The following is an 18,965-nucleotide window of genomic DNA, read 5'->3' as shown; positions in this document are numbered from 1 at the left end:
CATGTATTGAAAACTGGAAAGTTTCCATATTATTCAAACAGAACATCAAAATAGTTATGATTCTACGCTTAAGTGGTGTAACTTTTATACCAAGGGTCATAGTCTATTTGATCAGTTATATTTCTGGAATATTACTAGAAATGTTTCGTTAGTAAAATATAAGCAGAATAATAATAAATGGTTAGAATAATAGTGACTTCTTGAACATTCCGTCACCAGAAGGTATTAAAGAATTACAAGTGATCTAAAGTCTAAACTGGTGATACTTGGGAAAATAAGGTGCCTTCAGCTTTCATATTCTTTCTTTAGATGAAAAACAGAACTTCAACTATGATGGGGGATCAGAGTTCCAATTCTGTGCAAGACATGGTCATGGATGTTAAGCTTTCATCCTTTGTAGCGCAGTAACCACCTTTTCAAGCTGAAACTGAAAAGGTAATCATATGGGGTTGGTTTAACCATGGAAACTTGGGATACATGAGAACCCAATCAAACCATTCTGAATCTGATGCAAGCTAAGCATGGACAATATCAGCATGATTTGATGTAACTAAATTAACAAGAAATGCACCACCCTTCTGACGAGCATTTCTTAACCAATACATAAAAATTATCTTAGAAAGAGAACTCAAGCCTCTCGTTTTTCTTTCTTTTTTGTTACTTTCGTTTTCTTCTTTGCCACAGAGGAAAGACCAGAGTATGTTTCTTGACAGGCTTTGATGATAGCAGATACCTCGCTGTCATCTTTCGGAATTTTACTTAGCATAAAGTTAGCAGATCTATAATCTCCCGATGCCAAAAGTGCTTGATACATCCTACAACCACAGAAGTCGTTAGTCGTTAATAGCCCCAGCAATGAAGCAGATGGAGTTATAGCACTGGAAACTTTTAAAAAACGTACCTCAAATAACTTAGCACATTGTATGGAAATCCAGCAACCTCATATTCTCTCCAAATCAAACGAGCATTACTCAAATCTCCAGCATTGGTGCAGGCACTTAGAAGAAAATCAAGACATTGCCGTGAAGGCACGAGACCAAGCTCGTTCTTGACTGCCCAAAGCAAGTCTAAACCAATCTGCAAATTTGAGGACTCGGATGTTGCAATTGCAGCAAACACCTATATATACATGAACAAATTTGATGTGACTGGCTCCAAAAAGAGCAATTGTCAAGACGAGGTTTAGGACCAAACCCCTCATTTTACAATACTTTCATGATCCATCACAGGGTAGCCAAAAAGAGTTTCAACTTTTTCAGAATTGAATTAATAGCCAATGGATCCATTTTTCCAATATTGAAAGCAACCTTATACAAATTATGTTGGGAGGGAACAAGAACTCACTTCATCAAAGAGAACTTCCAATACTAGTTCATCACTTTCAAACTTATCCTTGAGTTTCTTGAACAAGTCAATAGCAGAACTGATTCAAAATGCGGTCACGTATAAATATAAGCGCATTACACATTGCAATTTAATTACAAAATGAATGAGAAATCAAATAGATACCGAAGGGGAAATAAATTAAACCTTAGATGCTTGTTGTGAACACAATATATGATAACTCTGAAGCAGCCATCGACCCAATAGTCTAGATCACTCAATTCTGTAAGTAGCATAAGCATCCCATCCAACTCTCCTTTGAATTTGGTGAACTCTTCCTAATATGTCCCTAAATTAGTTAAAGAGCTGAAGAAAGATAAAGCAATATTGTGTATTCAGAACCTTACGATAAGACTTATAACAGCTTTTGGTTCCAAATTGTATCCAGCTTTATTAATCTCCTCATATACTAAAAGTGCCTCGGACAACTGCCCATGTGATGCAAGAGCTGAGACAAGGACGCTCTTGATTTCATTTAAGCTTTTTGCTGGTATGTTCGGATCCAAAATGACCTGCAATGTAAAACAAATTTTGTTTAGTTGGATATTTGAAATTATATCAGATATTTTATCTATAATAAAGATTCTATAAGATGATGCATAAATGATATTAATAACTACTGTATCAATATCTGTCTACTTCTATATGCAAACATGAATTAAGGAAACGTTTGAAAAATAAATTCGGTGTAGAGAAATCTAGGTTTATTTTACAAAGTTACCCTTACTAATGCTCTCATTCTTTTTTTCTTCTTTCCACCTACTCCCATTTATTTGGGGTATAATTGGAAAGACATAATTAATATTATCTAGATTTCTAAAACCAGCAGTTTATTTGTAGAAAATTAAAATTTCAAAAGTAGACAATTATTCCAACATGGAAGTATTATAAAGAATAAAAAGGAAAGGTGAGAAAAATTGTTGCATATTTACATTTGATGAAGAAATCAAGTTTTGCTATTTTTAGTATTACTGGGTAAGCAAATATTTTGTATATAGAACCTGCTGAAGCACTTATTCAAAGTTCATCTGCAAGAGCTAATTCTACAGTATTTTATAAGCAAACATCATTTTACAATAAGTAAAATTGCATGCCTGATGTTATATTGCCAATGTAAGAAAAATATTGCCTGTGAATGGAAAGCAAGAACCATATAGTTATTTGGAATATTTGGAAGACAAACAACTTCAATCAGCTAACTGAATGAGGAGGATATGGTTCATGGGGGCAGTGAGGAAGCAGACTTGAATGGCCACATTATATCTGTCGTTTTCTTGTTCTTGGGTTTTATTCCATGATTTTAGTGGAATTATTCCAAGTTGTAAAATTAATGTCTAGGTTCCTGACACTTTTTTTTATATTTGAGACTGCAGTTGCTATAGAATTTTAGTTTTATTTATCGCTGTCCAGATCTTCCCTTCCCTTCCCCTCCCCTCCCCTCCCCCCCCCCCCCCCCCCTTTTCCTTTTTCTTTTTTTCTTCTCTCTTAAAAGGACTCCAAGGTCTCGTGCCTCAGAAAATAACTTCATTTTGGTTAGATAGAATTTACTTTCAGGAAAATGCAACATGGAAGATCAATCAGATATTAGATAACTGTTGTTGCACAATGGATATACATCTCTCCTTCACCCATACCTGTTTTGCCATATCCAATTTGCCACAAGCTGCATATGAATTAATAAGGGCCATAAAAATCGGTTTTGCAAGTGGGATTTTATATTGCTCCATTTCTTCACGATACTGCAAAAATTATTCAAGTTAGCAACCTATAAAAAAGATAATATACAGATTGGCTAAGACCTTTTGTTGGACAATACAGTATGAAAGAATCAAGGAGACCTAAGAGGATTACCAAATCTGAAGACTATATAATTGAAGTTTCTTAAAGAAGCAGAAGTTCCAAGAATAAGGAGTCAGGTTCCATTAAAACAAACAAAAAAGTAAGTAGAAGCTGTCAAGTTATAGTTGTGAATTTTAGAATGCATGTTATAACACTGAGATACAAAATTCCTAGTAAACTTAGGATTTTCACTTACATATTATTGCAAAATTGATTTTAAAATTAAAATATTTTTTTGTTTGAAATAAAGAATATATCACATAACATCTTCACAGTATCTTTTGAATATAAAAGAGTGTCAGTATCTTTAGAATATAAAAGAGTATCAAATATCATCTAGAAATAGTTTTGATTATATGATTATTTCCTTATTTAACTAGGAATAGGGTTTTACCGTTATTATAAGTAGAGGTTAGTGATCCTCTCTTATAAAAAATCACAAAATAATCAAAACAGAACTTCACTTCATATTATTAACCTATTACTTTTCTCTTTTCCTTTTCTCCACCTAGACCCACAATCTCAACATTTTTTTAACATCATTGTACAATTCAGGACATCAAGCAACTTGAGTGATGAAATTTCAAAAACAACAAGCCTCAAGCATTCACAAAGGAAGTGCAAATAGATTACCTCATGCCTAAAGGAAAATTGATCGTGTTTTTCTATTTCCATAAAGCAACAACAACAACACCACTTTATCCCACAAGGTGAGGTTGACTATATGGATTAAACAACGTCATTGTATTCTATCCTATATATCATGTTTATAGTGGACGCATAGATCTTTTTTGACTACCCCGTGCATAGTCTTTTTAAGTCTACTTCTACCTTTCGCCACTTGTCTATGTTCCATCTGCTCCACCCTCCTAACCAGATACTCTGCCAATTTTCTCACATATCTAAACCACCTAAGACAAGATTCTATCATCTTTTCAACAATAGACACTATTTTAACTTCCTTAACTAAGATGGGGATGTTAATACACACAAACACACAAAAATGATCAAAACTTGAGAGATACAGAGGCAATGCCATCATACAAAAATAATCTTTTACCTTGATTATATCCTCTTCTGTTTCACAATTACTAATCAAATAGCTGAAAGTCTGTACATCAGGATTAACATTGGCATCCTGCATGTGCTTGAGGACCCTCAAAGCACCACTGATATTTTTCTACAAAAAAAAGTGAAAATAAAACAAATCAAAGTATGGTGAAAAAGGGAGCAAGTAATTTGAAGAAAATAGGAAATGGATTAGAGGGAACTACTCAGAAGAACAACATCCAAAAATGCAGGGGTAAAGAGAATAGAAAGGGCTCTCTAATCCAACAGTAGATTTATCAATATATTATTTAAAGAAATTTTATAAAAGAAAAGAAGAAAAACAAAACAACAAAACAAAAATGGATGCTAAAAGAAACCAAAATTAAAAAATATATAGAAATCAATACTAAGAGATCATCTGAGGTACTCTTTAATATTCTAAGATATATTGCGAAATATTCTATGTTTTTATAACATATAATGGAGAAATTAAAAAATTTGGTTTTTTATTTCTAATATTTCTCCTGAATATATAGAAATCAATACTGAGAGATCACCTGAGGCACTCTTTAATATTCTAGGATATCTTATGAAATATTCTACCTTATTATAACATATAATGGATATTACCAAATTTTGTTTTTTATTAGTAAAATTTCTCCTGAAACTAAAGCATACTAAGCTTATGTTTGCTCCAATCAAATCCTAAAAGGAAAAAAAAAAGGCATAAGTAAGCCAGGATTGCTTCGAACAAAATAGGCCAGACTAGAAATGCTACCAACAAAGTCAGACTAGAATTGCCAGAAACGAAAAAGAACTAAATGGAATTGGTTGTAAATCTGCCAGAAAATTGTGTCCAGTGGTAGCAATAGTTGACAAAATGGGTAATAATTATCACTAATAAGAGGTTGCCAAAATGATTATATGGCACCAACAATGACCAAAACTAAAGTGATGATACTGTTAGCTGAATAATCAGTGCAACATTCAATTGCTAGAAATAACTTGTGGCCACACATGACTGGAGAAGCACTTTAGAGCTGTATCAACCTGTTGGAAAATAACAGGACTGCCAAAAAAAGAAATCGAGACAGTAAAGAATTGCTAATGAATAAATCAGGACTGTGTAGAATAAAGAACTAAATTAAAACGAATCAGGACCATATTACAGTAAACACTGAGGTTGTATAAGACTGAAACTAATAAGCACTGCATGGGAGTGCCAAAAAATAAATTCAGGATGTTCAAAAGTGCCAAAAACAAATAGTAGGAGCTCCAAATACGCAGAAAAAATGCCAGACAAAATGAGAAGGACAGCCATAGGCCATAGAATACAAACCACAAGTGAGGTACCACAGAAATCAAAGAGCTCCAAATAGTAGGAGCTCCGCAGTAACACAGTGGCCACAGGTCATGGAAGATAGTACCACTTTGATAATAAGAATCTGAATAATAAGATACGTTGATATGTTGTGATATTGTGTAACAGTGGTGTAATGCAAAATACAAAGCACTACACTGATTATAACATTGATAACAAAATCCTAATCCTAAATCTTATCAAACGAAGACATAAATCATGAAATATAAGGAAATATAATGTGTAATACAAAGGATATGTTTGGTTGCAAGGTAAAATTAATGCAAAACTTTTCATGAATGAGCTCAATATGTAATTTTACACATTAAGGTCATCCATGAAAACATCCACTCCATGTCTCCATTTTATCCCCCAAACACCCTTAACATGTATAATAATCAATAGGAGAAGTCTCAAAGTGAGAATAGAGATATCCTCAAAAGAATGTCACCTCTCGAAAATATCCTGCCATTATAGCATTGTACATGGCGGTAGTAGGTTTGAAATTCATTTTCTCCAAGTCATCAACCATCTTGTATGCACCTTTAAACTGCATCATAGAAAGTAATTGCAATAAATTTTAATAGAAGTCAACATTTATGGCTAGCGATTGACCAACCAAAGAGACCACATAATTGAAAATATATATGAGTATATGTGTGTGTGTGTGTGTGCTTTTTTCTATAAATTATATAGAATATATATGAGATCTCCCTATTCTATTAATAAGGATTTATCTAATATAATACCAATCTAGTAATATCAATGTAACCATGCAAAAAAAAGAAAGGGGGGGCGGGGTTGTACAACTTACATCTTTCACCCTCACGCAAAAATTTACCAAACACCTACATATTTCACCATTCAACTTCAAATGGAACCGCTGTATGATAGAATAGATCCGGTAAACCTTGAATGTTGAGAGAGAGAGAGAGAGGGTTAAAAGAGAAAAGGATAACTGTCAAGAAGGCTTAAGACAAGTGAAAGTCGTTACAGAGAAAATTTTAACATCAAATAATTAAGCTCTGGTGAAACATTCAGACTTTTTATGTTATAATAGTTCTGTATGCGTAATACAGAAATGGAAAATGCAAGTATAACGAAAGGATGTTTAAGTTGCAAGTCTTGAGATTTTGACGAAATACAAAAAGTTCATTTGGTTTGTAACACTCCTCATCATATTTGATAATGGTGGCTGAAAGTAATCAAATCCTATAAACCATACTATCCTTTTTATTATAAAATGTTTTTTAAATGAAATGGGCTTAATTAAAAGCAAAAGTTCACTTGTCTTTAATCTTTCTCCCCTTTTATAAAAGAGGAGTGGGGCACAATTTGATAGTTATACACTCAATCACTTACTACAGCAATTGAAACAGTATGGACGAATTGCGAAGGGAGAAAAAAGGCAGAGCTGTTGCAATTAATCTGTCCTACCAAAATATGTTCATAGGTTTCCTCACAAATGTGTAATATGGACTGTAACATCCTAGTTGACAATGTAAAGCCTGCTTCACACATATTATCAACAAGATCAAGTGCAACATCAACCTGCATTGAAAGTTAAAATTATCACCAAGGGAATTCAATTTAAATGCATGCTCCAGAGAAGTAAGGATAACTCTATCAAACATACAAACATCAAGTTAGAATATCCCTAAAACACATTATGATCTTTGAAGTAAGAAATGTAAATAAAATAGGTAACAGAAAAGTACCATTATTTTAGGATCCCATTTAGTACATGATTTAGTTACCATTAGTAAGAGTAAAGAGTTACTTAAGAGAGAGTTAGTTAGTTAGTTAGATATGATTAGTAGGGGATCAGTATGAATAAAGAAAATAAGGAACACAGAAGTAATTTTAATCACTCGGTGAGCCTTTGGAGAGAATGTGGAGCTCTCATTCTTCTACATATTGTACTAAGGGGTTTTCCTAGGAGTAATGTTCCTTAGCACATAATTAAATTTTCCTAATTCTTGTCTTCTCTAGTACCAGTTCTAAGAGGGGAAATCGACCAAAAATTGCAAAGACCCCTAGAGAGTTCAGCTTCTGGCAAGAGAGTCCAAACCCATGTAAATATAGCAGCTAGAGAAGAATGAAGCTTTCAGTCATATTGGTCTTGGGTCACTGGACTTGATTCAACACCAATGGAGAACACAATTTGGGTCCATGATAGAAAATGTTTTGAGATATTTCTATTTTGGGGCCAAGCTGAAGAGGAGAGTGGAGCTCTCAACCTTCCAGATATTGAACTAAGGGGTCTGGCCCAAATTCTATGGTTCATTAACACACTATTCACTAAGGATTTCCAAATGCACTGCCTTTGCCTAATTCTTGTCATATCTGGCACAAGTTCTACCATCTAACAAACATCTTTAAAACGCTATATTTTACTAGGGATGGTAGAAATTAGCAGTTGGTACTTTGACTTCAAAGCAGAGCACTAATAATTACACTTGCAAATTCTTCAAAATCGGAAGCAACTGGTTCAAATCAAGCAAAAAGAAGAATGAGTTAACTTTTGGTAGCCAGTGGGATGGTGGAACATTATCAGCATAAATCCAATTTTGAAATTGCAATTAAGTCTTACCGACATTCAATAAAAAATTAGGGGTAGAGAAAGACCTAAAAAGACTTTGAATAAGGTGGTCAAGAGAGATTTAAGCATAAATGATTTTTTTTCTTGGTGGTAAAGCATCACTAGAGAGATCTTGGTCAATATCACTTTAATTTTTTTCTTTCTACTCTTTCCTTATGAATTTATATCCTTTTGACAAGACAAGCCCTCAAATGTCAATAGATAGAACAAAGGAAGAACCGGTTGTGGAACTAGTGGAGTTATGACAAGACTGAAGAATAAATTATATGAAAAAATTACATTATTGAGTGACTCGTTCTTTTTAAATATATGAATAAACATATTACTATTTCATCATCTTGTCCAAAGTTTGTTCTTCATATTATGGTCAGGCAAAGGATGATGCCAAGAGAAGTGCTTTAGTGCACTCCAAGGGTTCTAAAGGTCTTGTTATCATTTTCACTCTACCATCCTTTTTCAATCTGATGGACAAGCCTCTTGTAACCAAATGATACTCATAATACTAAAATGAAAGAAGTAGCTGTACCTTGCCTATATCACAGCAATACATAATCAGCTTTTCATATGATGACGATGAATGTAAAACTTCCAATAGATCATGCAAACTCTTGAATTTTGAGATGATATCTTCAACCTAAGAAAAAAGAAAGAAAGAAAATTTTCTTAAAAAGAAATTATTTTAGGAAATGTTATGCCAAACACCACCTTTGAAACTGAAACTTCTGCCCAGATCTCTGAAATAAGATCACAATTTATTAACATTTTGTGATTAGGGGCATGGGAGAAGCCCATTTCCAGCAGCACCCAACAGTTCCCCTCATGCCCTCAGAAGTATCTACCAACTTTCAGCAAACAATTCTGCATAATATATAAATTGAATAATGCATATACTATATAACTGGATTTAATAAGATATGATCACTTCGGGGGATTTATATCTGCTCAGACACTTATTAAGGTACATATCCGTCCACTGTTCAACTAGCATGTGTACCACTTCTTTTGCCAAAATCAGTAAAAGTGGGCAAAAACGGTTTTAAATCATTTTGCATGCACATCGGTCATTTTATAGATATGGAAAATGGAAAAGTTTGTTTGTCCCAGGTAAAATATACGCAAACTCACGGTCACGGACCAACTAGATTTATATAACATTCACAGTGACTCAAGTCTCAATTATCTTGAAAACGTAAAAGTAAAAACATAGGTCAAGGACTTCCGTTTCGGACATGTTGAAAGATTGGAAAACTATGCTTTATAGATAATTCTTTCTTTTGCTTTGCTTTTGGAAAGGGATCTCTTATCACCCAATCTTGTCTTTCCCTTTCCTCCTCTTGATGAAATTTTTAAAAAAAAAAAAAAAGAGGGAAAAGAGGAGGCAGAAAGTTATAGATATGCCGACAAGCCTCCTGACATCACACAGCATCAAGGACATTACAAGAAGCATTCATGAGAAGTTCCTCACCGCTAAATTTGGAGTGCTAACAGCAAAATCAGCAATGAAGCCTGAAATATCATCTTCATCAAAATCTGCATTACAGAAAAAATGAATAACTCTAACTACTTACAAAAGACCACCATTAAGGACAACTTTGTAGAGCAAAACACAACTCCCTAGCTAAACAAAAGTACAGAACCAGAACTCAACAGATTCAACATCAACTCATTCTTTCTGCTTGGAAACAGATTTCTAATGTCTTAATTTATTTTGGCTCAAACCCTATTTGGTGTTTAGAATTTAACTCATAATTGGAATTGAGCTTCTGAATCCAAATACTTGAAATGCCTATTAGAGATGGTGTGCCTTTCTAATGTTTGGAGTTGGTGCTCTAAAAACATGCTTCCTTTGGTCAATCCATCAATCTAGTTGCCTACATGGATAATATTGCCATTACATGTAATGATTGTAAAGGCCAAAAGAGATAGAAAGTAAACAATAAAACTAGAAGAGATGGGGTAGGAATGAACTAGTGTGAAATCACCCCTTCCCCAGTTATAGAATTATACTGGAAATGCAGGAAATTATAGAGCAGAAAAACACTATGGTAGTGTTAGATAGACTCCCATGCTCTGTTCCCCATTCTGTCTTAGTTCTACCTTCTCATTATCCCTTTTTCCTCTATAGAGCAAGAATCTCTCTCTCATCCCTAACAGAATCGGCCCAGGATCACACACCCATCCACTAACTCTTGCACATGGCCTAATTAGTTACACAAGTGGTTCCCCACCATTTGCACTTTTATGTCTCCTATTCATGCTAGTAAAGGAGGAATTCTATTGGCCCCCTGTTGCTGCCTCAATAGAATCTTCTTTCTTGCTCGCACCCTTCTCAGAGTATGTATTAGAATCATACAACAGGATTAGGTGCAATATTTTTCACAGGATTGAAGTAGCTCAATCAAAAACCAAAGTTGTCATATCTCGAAGAAATATGTTTCTTGATATTTTGGACAAAATTGGGAATGGTGGGTGACACTCTTGTAGACCCAATATTAAGCTTCAACCAGATCAAAGAGATTTGAACAAAAGAAGATATCAAAAGATTTGTTTTATGCATTACATGTATAAGCAGAACATCTTTAAGACAGACAACAAAAGCAGAGAAAAGAACAGGTTATTAATGAAGTGGAGTTTTCAGATTCTATAAATGTCTGACAGGGGAAAACCTCTAAAAAATCGTGAGTTTTACACCAAATAGAGGACAAATATCCAATTCTGCCCAAACTTTCTTGTCCATGTGTTTGCTATCTAATATAGTTACGCCCCAACCAAATACACCAATTAGTGGCACAGATAGCACACTACTGCAAAGATTTGGCTTCCTTCCTCCTCCCAAAACCAACTTACCTAGTCAACAAGAACTGCTCCAGAGATCTAGAACACCCAACACGTAAATATATAGAATTAGCCATAAAACAAATATCCAACTGATTCTAAACTAGCACTGTACATAATATATATATATATATATATATATATATATATATATATATATATATATCATGGGAAATAGTCTTTAATGTCTTCAAACCCACAATGCATCATTAGTGTTAATCTATTAAGCACAACTGCCCAAATAAGCGATTTAATCTTTAAGGAGCTTTGGACTTCCAATGGATGTATCAAGGCAAAAATGAATTTAGATCAAAGAATGGGCTAGGAAATTGAAAGTAAGATTTGAAAGAACATATTCTATCAGACTGTGAAGTACCTACTCCTTAGGGAAACCAAACATTAAGAGCTAGCTGTTACGAGGGAAGAGCTAATCTCCTTAAATACAACATCAAGCATCCCATACTACCCAATATTGGGCTTTGGGCACCCCATAATACCCAAGTACCTAACACAGACACAAGAGACAAAGACCTATTACCTAGACAAGGAGACAGGATGACAAAGTTAAAGAGACCCAAGAGTAGGTGAATTCCTAAACATGATAAAAACTCTGGATTGAGAAGTTGTGGATAGAAGATGACTACGTGGTTAGCATAGTATGATCTATACCCTCAATGTGTTGTATATTTTGTCACTATCAACATAATAACTACTTAAGCAAGTGCAATAGTTGGATTATACTTGATCAGCAGTGAATCTGTGTATATATTAGTACAAGAGAATCCAAAACACAAAAAGGAAACAAAAACATGCATGCATACATACTAACATACACATGTATAAAGACTTCTTTTTAAAACAGAACAATGATCTTCTTCTTGTACTATTTTAAAGGAGCTTAATTAAGTATAAGGTCATAGTCATACCTTGTGCTCTCAAATCCAAAAATAAATTCTCGGCAAGAGATTCCAACTGTAGCCTTCCTAATGATTGAAATACACTTGCTATAGATTTTGCAGATGAAAACATTGTTATGTCTATATTTTTCAACACATCTGTAATCTGGAACTTCAGATCACTTTCACAAAGAGCCAATAAGTAATTTTCTGCAATAAGATTTGTTTCCAATTAACGTATGTTAGTGCCATATGTAACAAAATTCCTTTTACAATGGGACGTCAACATACACAATAAGCGAAATTGCATCAATATGTGTCAGGTTAGGCTAGGCACAATCACTTCTATTATTATGAAGCTAGATGGTAGCTATGTCCTGGGAATACAATTTAGCATGAATTTTCAAACCATGTTTCTAATATCTAAGATGTGAACAAAGACTAACTTGTTAATTGCAGTACAATGGCAAAGCACACCCATGTCCAACAAAGATAACAAGTTAAACCAGAATATTTAGTATTTCCATTTCACAATGCATGGCACACAATCCCAAATCAAATGAAGAAGGATCTCTTGTAAAAAGCATCAACATAGTCTCTACATTAAAATAAAGCAAATCATGAATGTCCCACATGGTACTGCTAAAAACCTGTGCTGTATATTCAAAAATATGTTACTGTTATCTGAAATAAACTATAAAAAGTTCATGCACGTGAAACATAGATTCACCAACCTCGCATAGCAGCAGTGTCTTGGCCATCTTCTACGGTAATATATTCACAAATATCCCGAATCATTTCTTCATCTTCAACTCTTATCCACAGCAACATTTCATAGTAACCTAACCGTGAAACTGAACACTCAGCTCTGACCACATCAGAGAAAAGTTGAAACTCTTTAACCATGCCCATGTCTATGACATACCTAAGCAGTGGTTGATATGTTTCCTCTTCTAGCTTAAAACCGCACTCCTTCATATTTTCTAAAAGGTGAAAAGCCTTACTCAATTCTTCTATGGCAATGTATTCATTATCAGTAGTCCTTGCCTTCTGTATACTCATCTTTATTAATGCATTGAACTCTTTCACACCAGTCTCTCGACCCAGCTGACGAAACACATCAAGGGTCGTCCCTGTTCCTAGTCTTTTCGCACACATTTTAACTAACCTATCAAAACGGACATCATGGCTGAGTTTAAAAATCCATTTGCTTTTCCTCTCACGGGCTAACCCCCTCCGTTTAGTCAAAAGGTAGCCAGGAGACAGATTAGGACACCACGTTAAATCTGCTACTTTTTCCATTTTTGCTTTGCGATAGTCAACTTCTTCGACAACAGGTTCCTCTTTCACGACAACAGGTTCCTCTGCCAGAGATGGACCTGCAAAACGAAAAGGGTGCACAGCACACCCCAAAAGATTAGCATCAACCATTTTAAGATGTCTGGAAACATTCCAAATTGCAGCATAACCAAGTCAACTTTTAGCACTCCGCATTTCTCACAGTAAATTTCACAAACACTTACTGTACACTATAGAAGAAACCTCGGAAGCCGTATTATCATCATCAGGAGAATCCTCTGCACCTAAACATTCAAAAGAAAAAAACGTTACTACGAACACAACAGAGGGAACCCGATCATACAGCAACAAAAAAACAATGCATTTGATCACACACAAAGTTCAGTTATTATTATTATTATTATCCTCTTCAGGTGGAAAAACAAAAACCCAGCTACTTTACTCTATTTATTATTATTATTATTATTATCATTCTGTTTCGCTCCCTCTCAACTCCAAGAAACAAAACCCATTAATGCAACGAAGTTCAAAAGCTACTGAGAAATGAGGAACAACGGTAATGGTGGTTAGGGGTAAAAAAAGTTGAGACAGATTGGATACGGTTTGCGAATATGGAAAATTTTTTTTTTTTGTTACCTCGAGAAGGGACACGGTTGTGGCTCATAGAAGAATGGTTGAACTCAGAAGCATTGTGCTCAGAAATGGAAACGGAAGAGGAAGAGGCAAGTGCCATGGCTTTCCATGCTGAGTGAGAGCGATATAGGGTGCTGAGGGTGCATAGTTTTCTTATGGTGGAGGCGCGCATCTAAGTTCTACAAAAACGATGAACAATTGAAGATGACGGTTGGGGGTTTCGCTTCTTCTGCTCTTTCTTTTTTAGTTATAGGTTAGTTAGCGTGTGGGTTTTAAAAGGAAGTGGTTTGTTGTTGTCTTGCACTGCGTTCGGATTTCTGAAGTCGCGAGGCAACGATTGATTATACAAGTGGCTCTCTGAATGCAATTGAAGAGTGCAACTGCAAACCCAGCGCCAACAAGCACAAAACATGAATGATATTGCAGAATGGGGTGATTGTGATGGGGTGACTGATGAGTTCAAATAGAGCGACCCCGGAAAAAAGAAGAAAAAGAATTTGCTATTATTATTATTATTATTATTATTATTATTATTATTATTATTATTTCCTTACCTTTCTCTTATATTTGATTTAAAACTAGCCAATTTTGTTTTCTTTATTCACTAGAAACTTTAAAGTCTCTAAACATTTTCTAAATAAAATAAATCTTGCTTGAAGCTTTGGGTGTGAGCCAAGCTATGGATGCCAATTTGAAGCAACTTCTTCCAATCCAATTTATTCCGACTTAGATAATGACAAACTTTTTAACTGTTGTCTAAATTTGAACTTTTTATTTTTAATATTGGAGTGATAGTGGTATTTTTTTAAAATATGAATTGTTGGTGTGTTATACTCAATTGTGGAATCGTTTAATTATAGAAGCAGAAATCGGATCGTCCGATTTATTAGAGATACAGAAATCAGATCGTCCGATTTCTAGAAGTACACAAATCAAATCGTCCGATTTGTAGAGGTACAAAAATCAGACCGTCCGATTTGTGAGAGGTACACAAATCGAACTATCCGATTTATATTAAAAGAAAATTAAAAAATTTGAGATACAAAAATCAAACCCTCCGATTTATGTACTTTCTACAATTTAAAAAAACGCCAAAAATTACAATGTTAAGGTATATTACCACTTCTATTTCTATAACAAAAAAAACGGGCCTACTACACATACAAGCAAAAAGGCCTTACAAGTTATCCAAACCCCCAGCCCACAAACAATCCACACGCGCAGAGAAGAGCATTGAATGGGGCGTAACATTCACGCGCTCCACTCAAACGGTTACGCTTCGCATAAACTGCCCCCTTAATGGCAGACTCTTCCACTTCTTCCACTTCTCAAAGCCATTCAGAGAAAAAGCAAACGTTCCATTTTCGAGCATCATTCGATACTGAAAATATACAACTCGTCGCTAATATTGGAAAATTCCATCAACACAACAAAGAACTCTCGATCAAGAATCTCCAGAGAAAACAAAGCTATCATACTCAAGGTACGTTACATTACCATTCCTGTATATTTTCCACATTTCGAAATTGAAGAACTAGGTTTTACTGTTCTTCTACGTTGTTTTACGTTTTACTGTTCTTCTTGCTCTACGTCTCATTTTACAGTTTATGATGTTCTACTTGTTCTAGGTTTTACTGTTATTCTTGGTTCTATGTTACACTGTTCTTCTTAGTTCTTCTAGGTGTTACTGTTCTTGTTGTTCTAGTTCTTCTGGTAACTGATTTTTGGGGTATATTCCGTAGTTTGGTGGATGTATATGAGGTAATTTGTTGGGTGTATATGGCACAAATTGTTGAGTGTATATTTCTGAACTGATATACTGTAATAGTCAGCAGTTGCAACTGTTCTTATATTTGCTTGTCTATGGGTGTATATTGCTTGACCTTGTATATTGATGCATGTTTGAGTGATATCTGACTGATATATATGGGTGTATCTGAATCATATCTAAGGGTGTATCTTACTGATGTCTATAGGTGTATCTGACTCATATCTATGGGTGTATCTTACTGATATCTATGGGTGTATCTGACTCGTATATATGGGTGTATCTTACTGATAGCTTTGGGTGTATTTTTCATTTCAGAAAAAATGGCAGCGAGAAACCAACCTGGAAGAAATGTAAGAACAAATATATGTCTTAGATGAAATCAGTTTTATATAATAGAAACATATCTGACTATAATTTTATTTTTGTTTACAGCAAACAAAAGACCTTAAGTGTGCAACACATTTGTTAAATGATAAATTCAGAAACATGAGTGAGGAGAAGAAAACGATTGTGAGGGATTTGGGATTCGGTGGCTTGATGCACATCCCACCACTAAGGGTGCATCACCAAGTGTTAAGGGAGCTGGCTAACAACTTCAAATTAGGGGAGAACAGACTGGAAATCGGATACGGTTCTTTTAAAATAACACCAAAAAAAATAGGTGATGTGCTTGGCATCAACGCAACAGGTAACTCGCTAAAAATTATAGGTGTATATTAACTGACGCTTGGGTGTATTTTAGTTGATGCTTGGGTGTATTTGAACTGATATTCATACTTTGTTGTTTTCCTTTTTGTAGGAGATCTATTTCCTCAGAAAGTCGATTATAAGAAATTTTCTGAGGATGACAAAGAAATTTTTAGAAGATTCCAGGGTAAGACCCTCAAAAGTCTTACAGATGAGATGATGGATATTGGCGTTGGTAACGAAGAGGATCGCCTAATGTTCAAGAGGATTTTCATCCTCTATATACAGATGGCGTTCCTTTTACCAACGACAATAAACAAAATCTCGCCTGTGCACCTGGCCCCAATTTTTGAGATGGACACCATAACAGAGAGAAACTGGGGAGGGCATGTTTTGAGTTTTATCGTCAAGGGTATAACCGACTACAAGGAGAAAAAGAAAAAGGCAATTGATGGCTGCCTCTTTGCCCTGATGATAATTTATTTTTATCTTTCTAAAAATAAAGACAAGAAGAGGGCTGAAAGACCGCTAAAACCCTGGATTGCCAACTGGAGTAAGGAGCAGTTGGACGAAAGAATGACGGCGGAAAGAGAGAAAAATATGGTAAGTGAACATAATATGTTGGGTGTATTTTATTTACCTGAATGCTGCTAACTAAAATTTCTAATGTTTCAGGGGATTGTAAAGATGGCGCAAACAAGAGAGAAAATGAAAAAAATAGAGAAAAAAAGAAAAAAAAAACAAGAAATCAAAAAAACAAAAAAAAAGGAAGGCAAGTTCAACATCGTCTTCGGAGCAAGAAACAACTGATAGTGACAGTTCTACCTCTGAGTCTGAGACTCAAGAAGACTCAGAGCATTCACCAAGAAAACAACCTAGCAAAAAGGGAAAAAAGTAAGTACCATACTTGGGTGTATTTTCTTTATCGAGTTGGGTGTATTTTGTGGAACCATTTGGGTGTATTTTGTTTATGAAGTTGGGTGTATGTTGTTTATTAAGTTGGGTGTATTTCGTTTGTTGTGTTGGGTGTATATTGTCCATTCAGTTGGTTGTATCATGTGCATTCATTTGGGTGTATTTTATATCTTTAGTATGTTCTAAATAATGATTGTTTGCCTTCCAGAATGGACTCCAAAAAAAGGAAGAAGAGTCAAGAGGATGAGGATTCTGATTCAGAATCTGAATCAACTGATGAGTAATGTTCTGAAATTATTACTCCTTTCTCTTGGCTTAATTATCAAGATTTCGTGTATTAACTGAAGTGTCTCTTATTAACTTATAGAAGCGAAGAATCATCACCAGTGAAGAAGCAAAAAAAAAAAAGAAAAAGACACAAAGAACACCAAAAAATTAAGCACTTCTTTGGATAATATTCTGTGATAAAATTATTTTTTTTATTTCTGATTCATACTTATTTTTTCCATCTAGAACACAATCCAAAAAGAAAAAGGTTGTTGTTGAGCATTCATCTCCTGAAGAAGATCAATCCTATGATGGGTATAGTACTTCGTAAGCTATATTACCGTCTATCATCATAATTATTTTTGTTAACATCTTCTTTTATGAATGTAATGGCAGATATGAAATAGGAAGTGAAGATCTAGACGAATTGTTAAGGAAAAACAATGAAAAATCTGCTGCAGAGGGGTATGTCTTGTTGGGGTGTATATTTCAGATTTTAGTGTGTTTTCTTTGCTAATAATTGTTTCTTGTTTCGCAGGGAGAAGGAAGCTGACCTGCGATCGACAGAAGGTCGCTATGTCTCCTCTGAAACGTAAGAAGAATTATTTAATAAAATCTTGTTATCATGATTTACCTGTATCATATTTTGTCTGAATAACATGAAATCTGTTTAGAATACCGGACGTGAACTTGGGAAGTGATGATCCTTTCTCTCAAGGACACACAGAACAAAGTAGTATAAACAGGCCGGCAGAGAGCATGTAATTTCTCTTTCAACTAACCGTTACTTTTGTTCTCTTATTACCTTCTACTTCTAATTCTGTATATATTTTTTTTAGAAAAAAATCCCTTTATTATTTTATTCGAGAAAAAAAGGCAGGAAAAAAAAGCAAAAACTGCAAGTATGCAAGTTCTCAAAAAACAAAGCCTGTCTTCCTTTTGAATTGTTCGGGTGTATTTTTTTACTTCCTTTGGGTGTATTTTAGGTTGAGTCTGGTTCAAGAGTCAGCCAGTGAGCCGGCTGATTCGAATATAATGGTTGTGAGGGAAGAGACACCGTCGGAAGCGCTTGCAATGTGAGTTTTTCAAGAATATTTCAACCTTATAACCTTATTATTTTCAAAGGCGTTGTTAACCTTTCATTTTTCTTCTTGTTTAGAGTTCCAATTCAAGTTTTTGTGCCAGTGTCCCAAACAACCACTGTGCCGGAATTTGAAGAAACACCTGAGACAGATTTTGAACCAACCCCTCTGCTACAAATTGAAGGAACTACAAAAACGTAAGAAATAGTATTGGGTGTATATTTGTTTAGAGTTTGGGTGTATATTGGGTTACAGTTCGGGTGTATATTTGCTTACAGTTTGCGTGTATATTATTCCTGAATAATTTTTTTGTCATGATTAATTTGATGTGCCGTACAGCACTCCT

The 18,965-nt window shown here is 34.7% G+C and overlaps 1 protein-coding gene across 2 annotated transcripts; it reads right to left on the bottom strand.

The window, feature by feature from the left end:
• Positions 1-131: 131 nt before the first annotated feature.
• On the bottom strand, positions 132-14,432 carry LOC112737814 (pentatricopeptide repeat-containing protein At4g04790, mitochondrial). Of its 2 annotated transcripts, none has more exons than XM_025787931.3 (16): positions 13,901-14,432; positions 13,489-13,548; positions 12,700-13,344; positions 11,996-12,175; positions 9,700-9,764; positions 8,761-8,868; positions 7,070-7,183; positions 6,447-6,542; positions 6,084-6,182; positions 4,283-4,402; positions 3,018-3,122; positions 1,731-1,895; positions 1,531-1,661; positions 1,345-1,423; positions 902-1,119; positions 132-815 (listed from the first exon to the last, which is right to left on the bottom strand). In XM_025787931.3, exons 1-16 carry the CDS (start codon positions 14,067-14,069, stop codon positions 629-631), a joined length of 2,541 nt encoding a protein of 846 aa, XP_025643716.1. In that variant the 5' UTR covers positions 14,070-14,432; the 3' UTR covers positions 132-628. The 2 variants fall into 2 exon arrangements, with proteins under 2 accessions (XP_025643716.1, XP_072067630.1); XM_072211529.1 differs by having other exon boundaries at positions 9,700-9,740; positions 13,901-14,373.
• Between the last annotated feature and the right edge of the window lie 4,533 nt (positions 14,433-18,965).

This window comes from Arachis hypogaea, chromosome 13 (assembly GCF_003086295.3).
Source record: "Arachis hypogaea cultivar Tifrunner chromosome 13, arahy.Tifrunner.gnm2.J5K5, whole genome shotgun sequence".
Taxonomy (NCBI): domain Eukaryota; kingdom Viridiplantae; phylum Streptophyta; class Magnoliopsida; order Fabales; family Fabaceae; genus Arachis; species Arachis hypogaea.
This window is presented reverse-complemented; position numbering and strand designations above follow the sequence as displayed.

Coding starts and splice junctions, on each gene's coding strand:
- LOC112737814 (XM_025787931.3), bottom strand. CDS start 14,069: ATGCGCGCCTCCACCATAAGAAAACTATGCACCCTCAGCACCCTATAT. Junction 6,183..6,446: donor TTTGCGTGAGGGTGAAAGAT/GTAAGTTGTACA, acceptor TCTATGATGCAG/TTTAAAGGTGCATACAAGAT. Junction 816..901: donor AATGTGCTAAGTTATTTGAG/GTACGTTTTTTA, acceptor CTGTGGTTGTAG/GATGTATCAAGCACTTTTGG.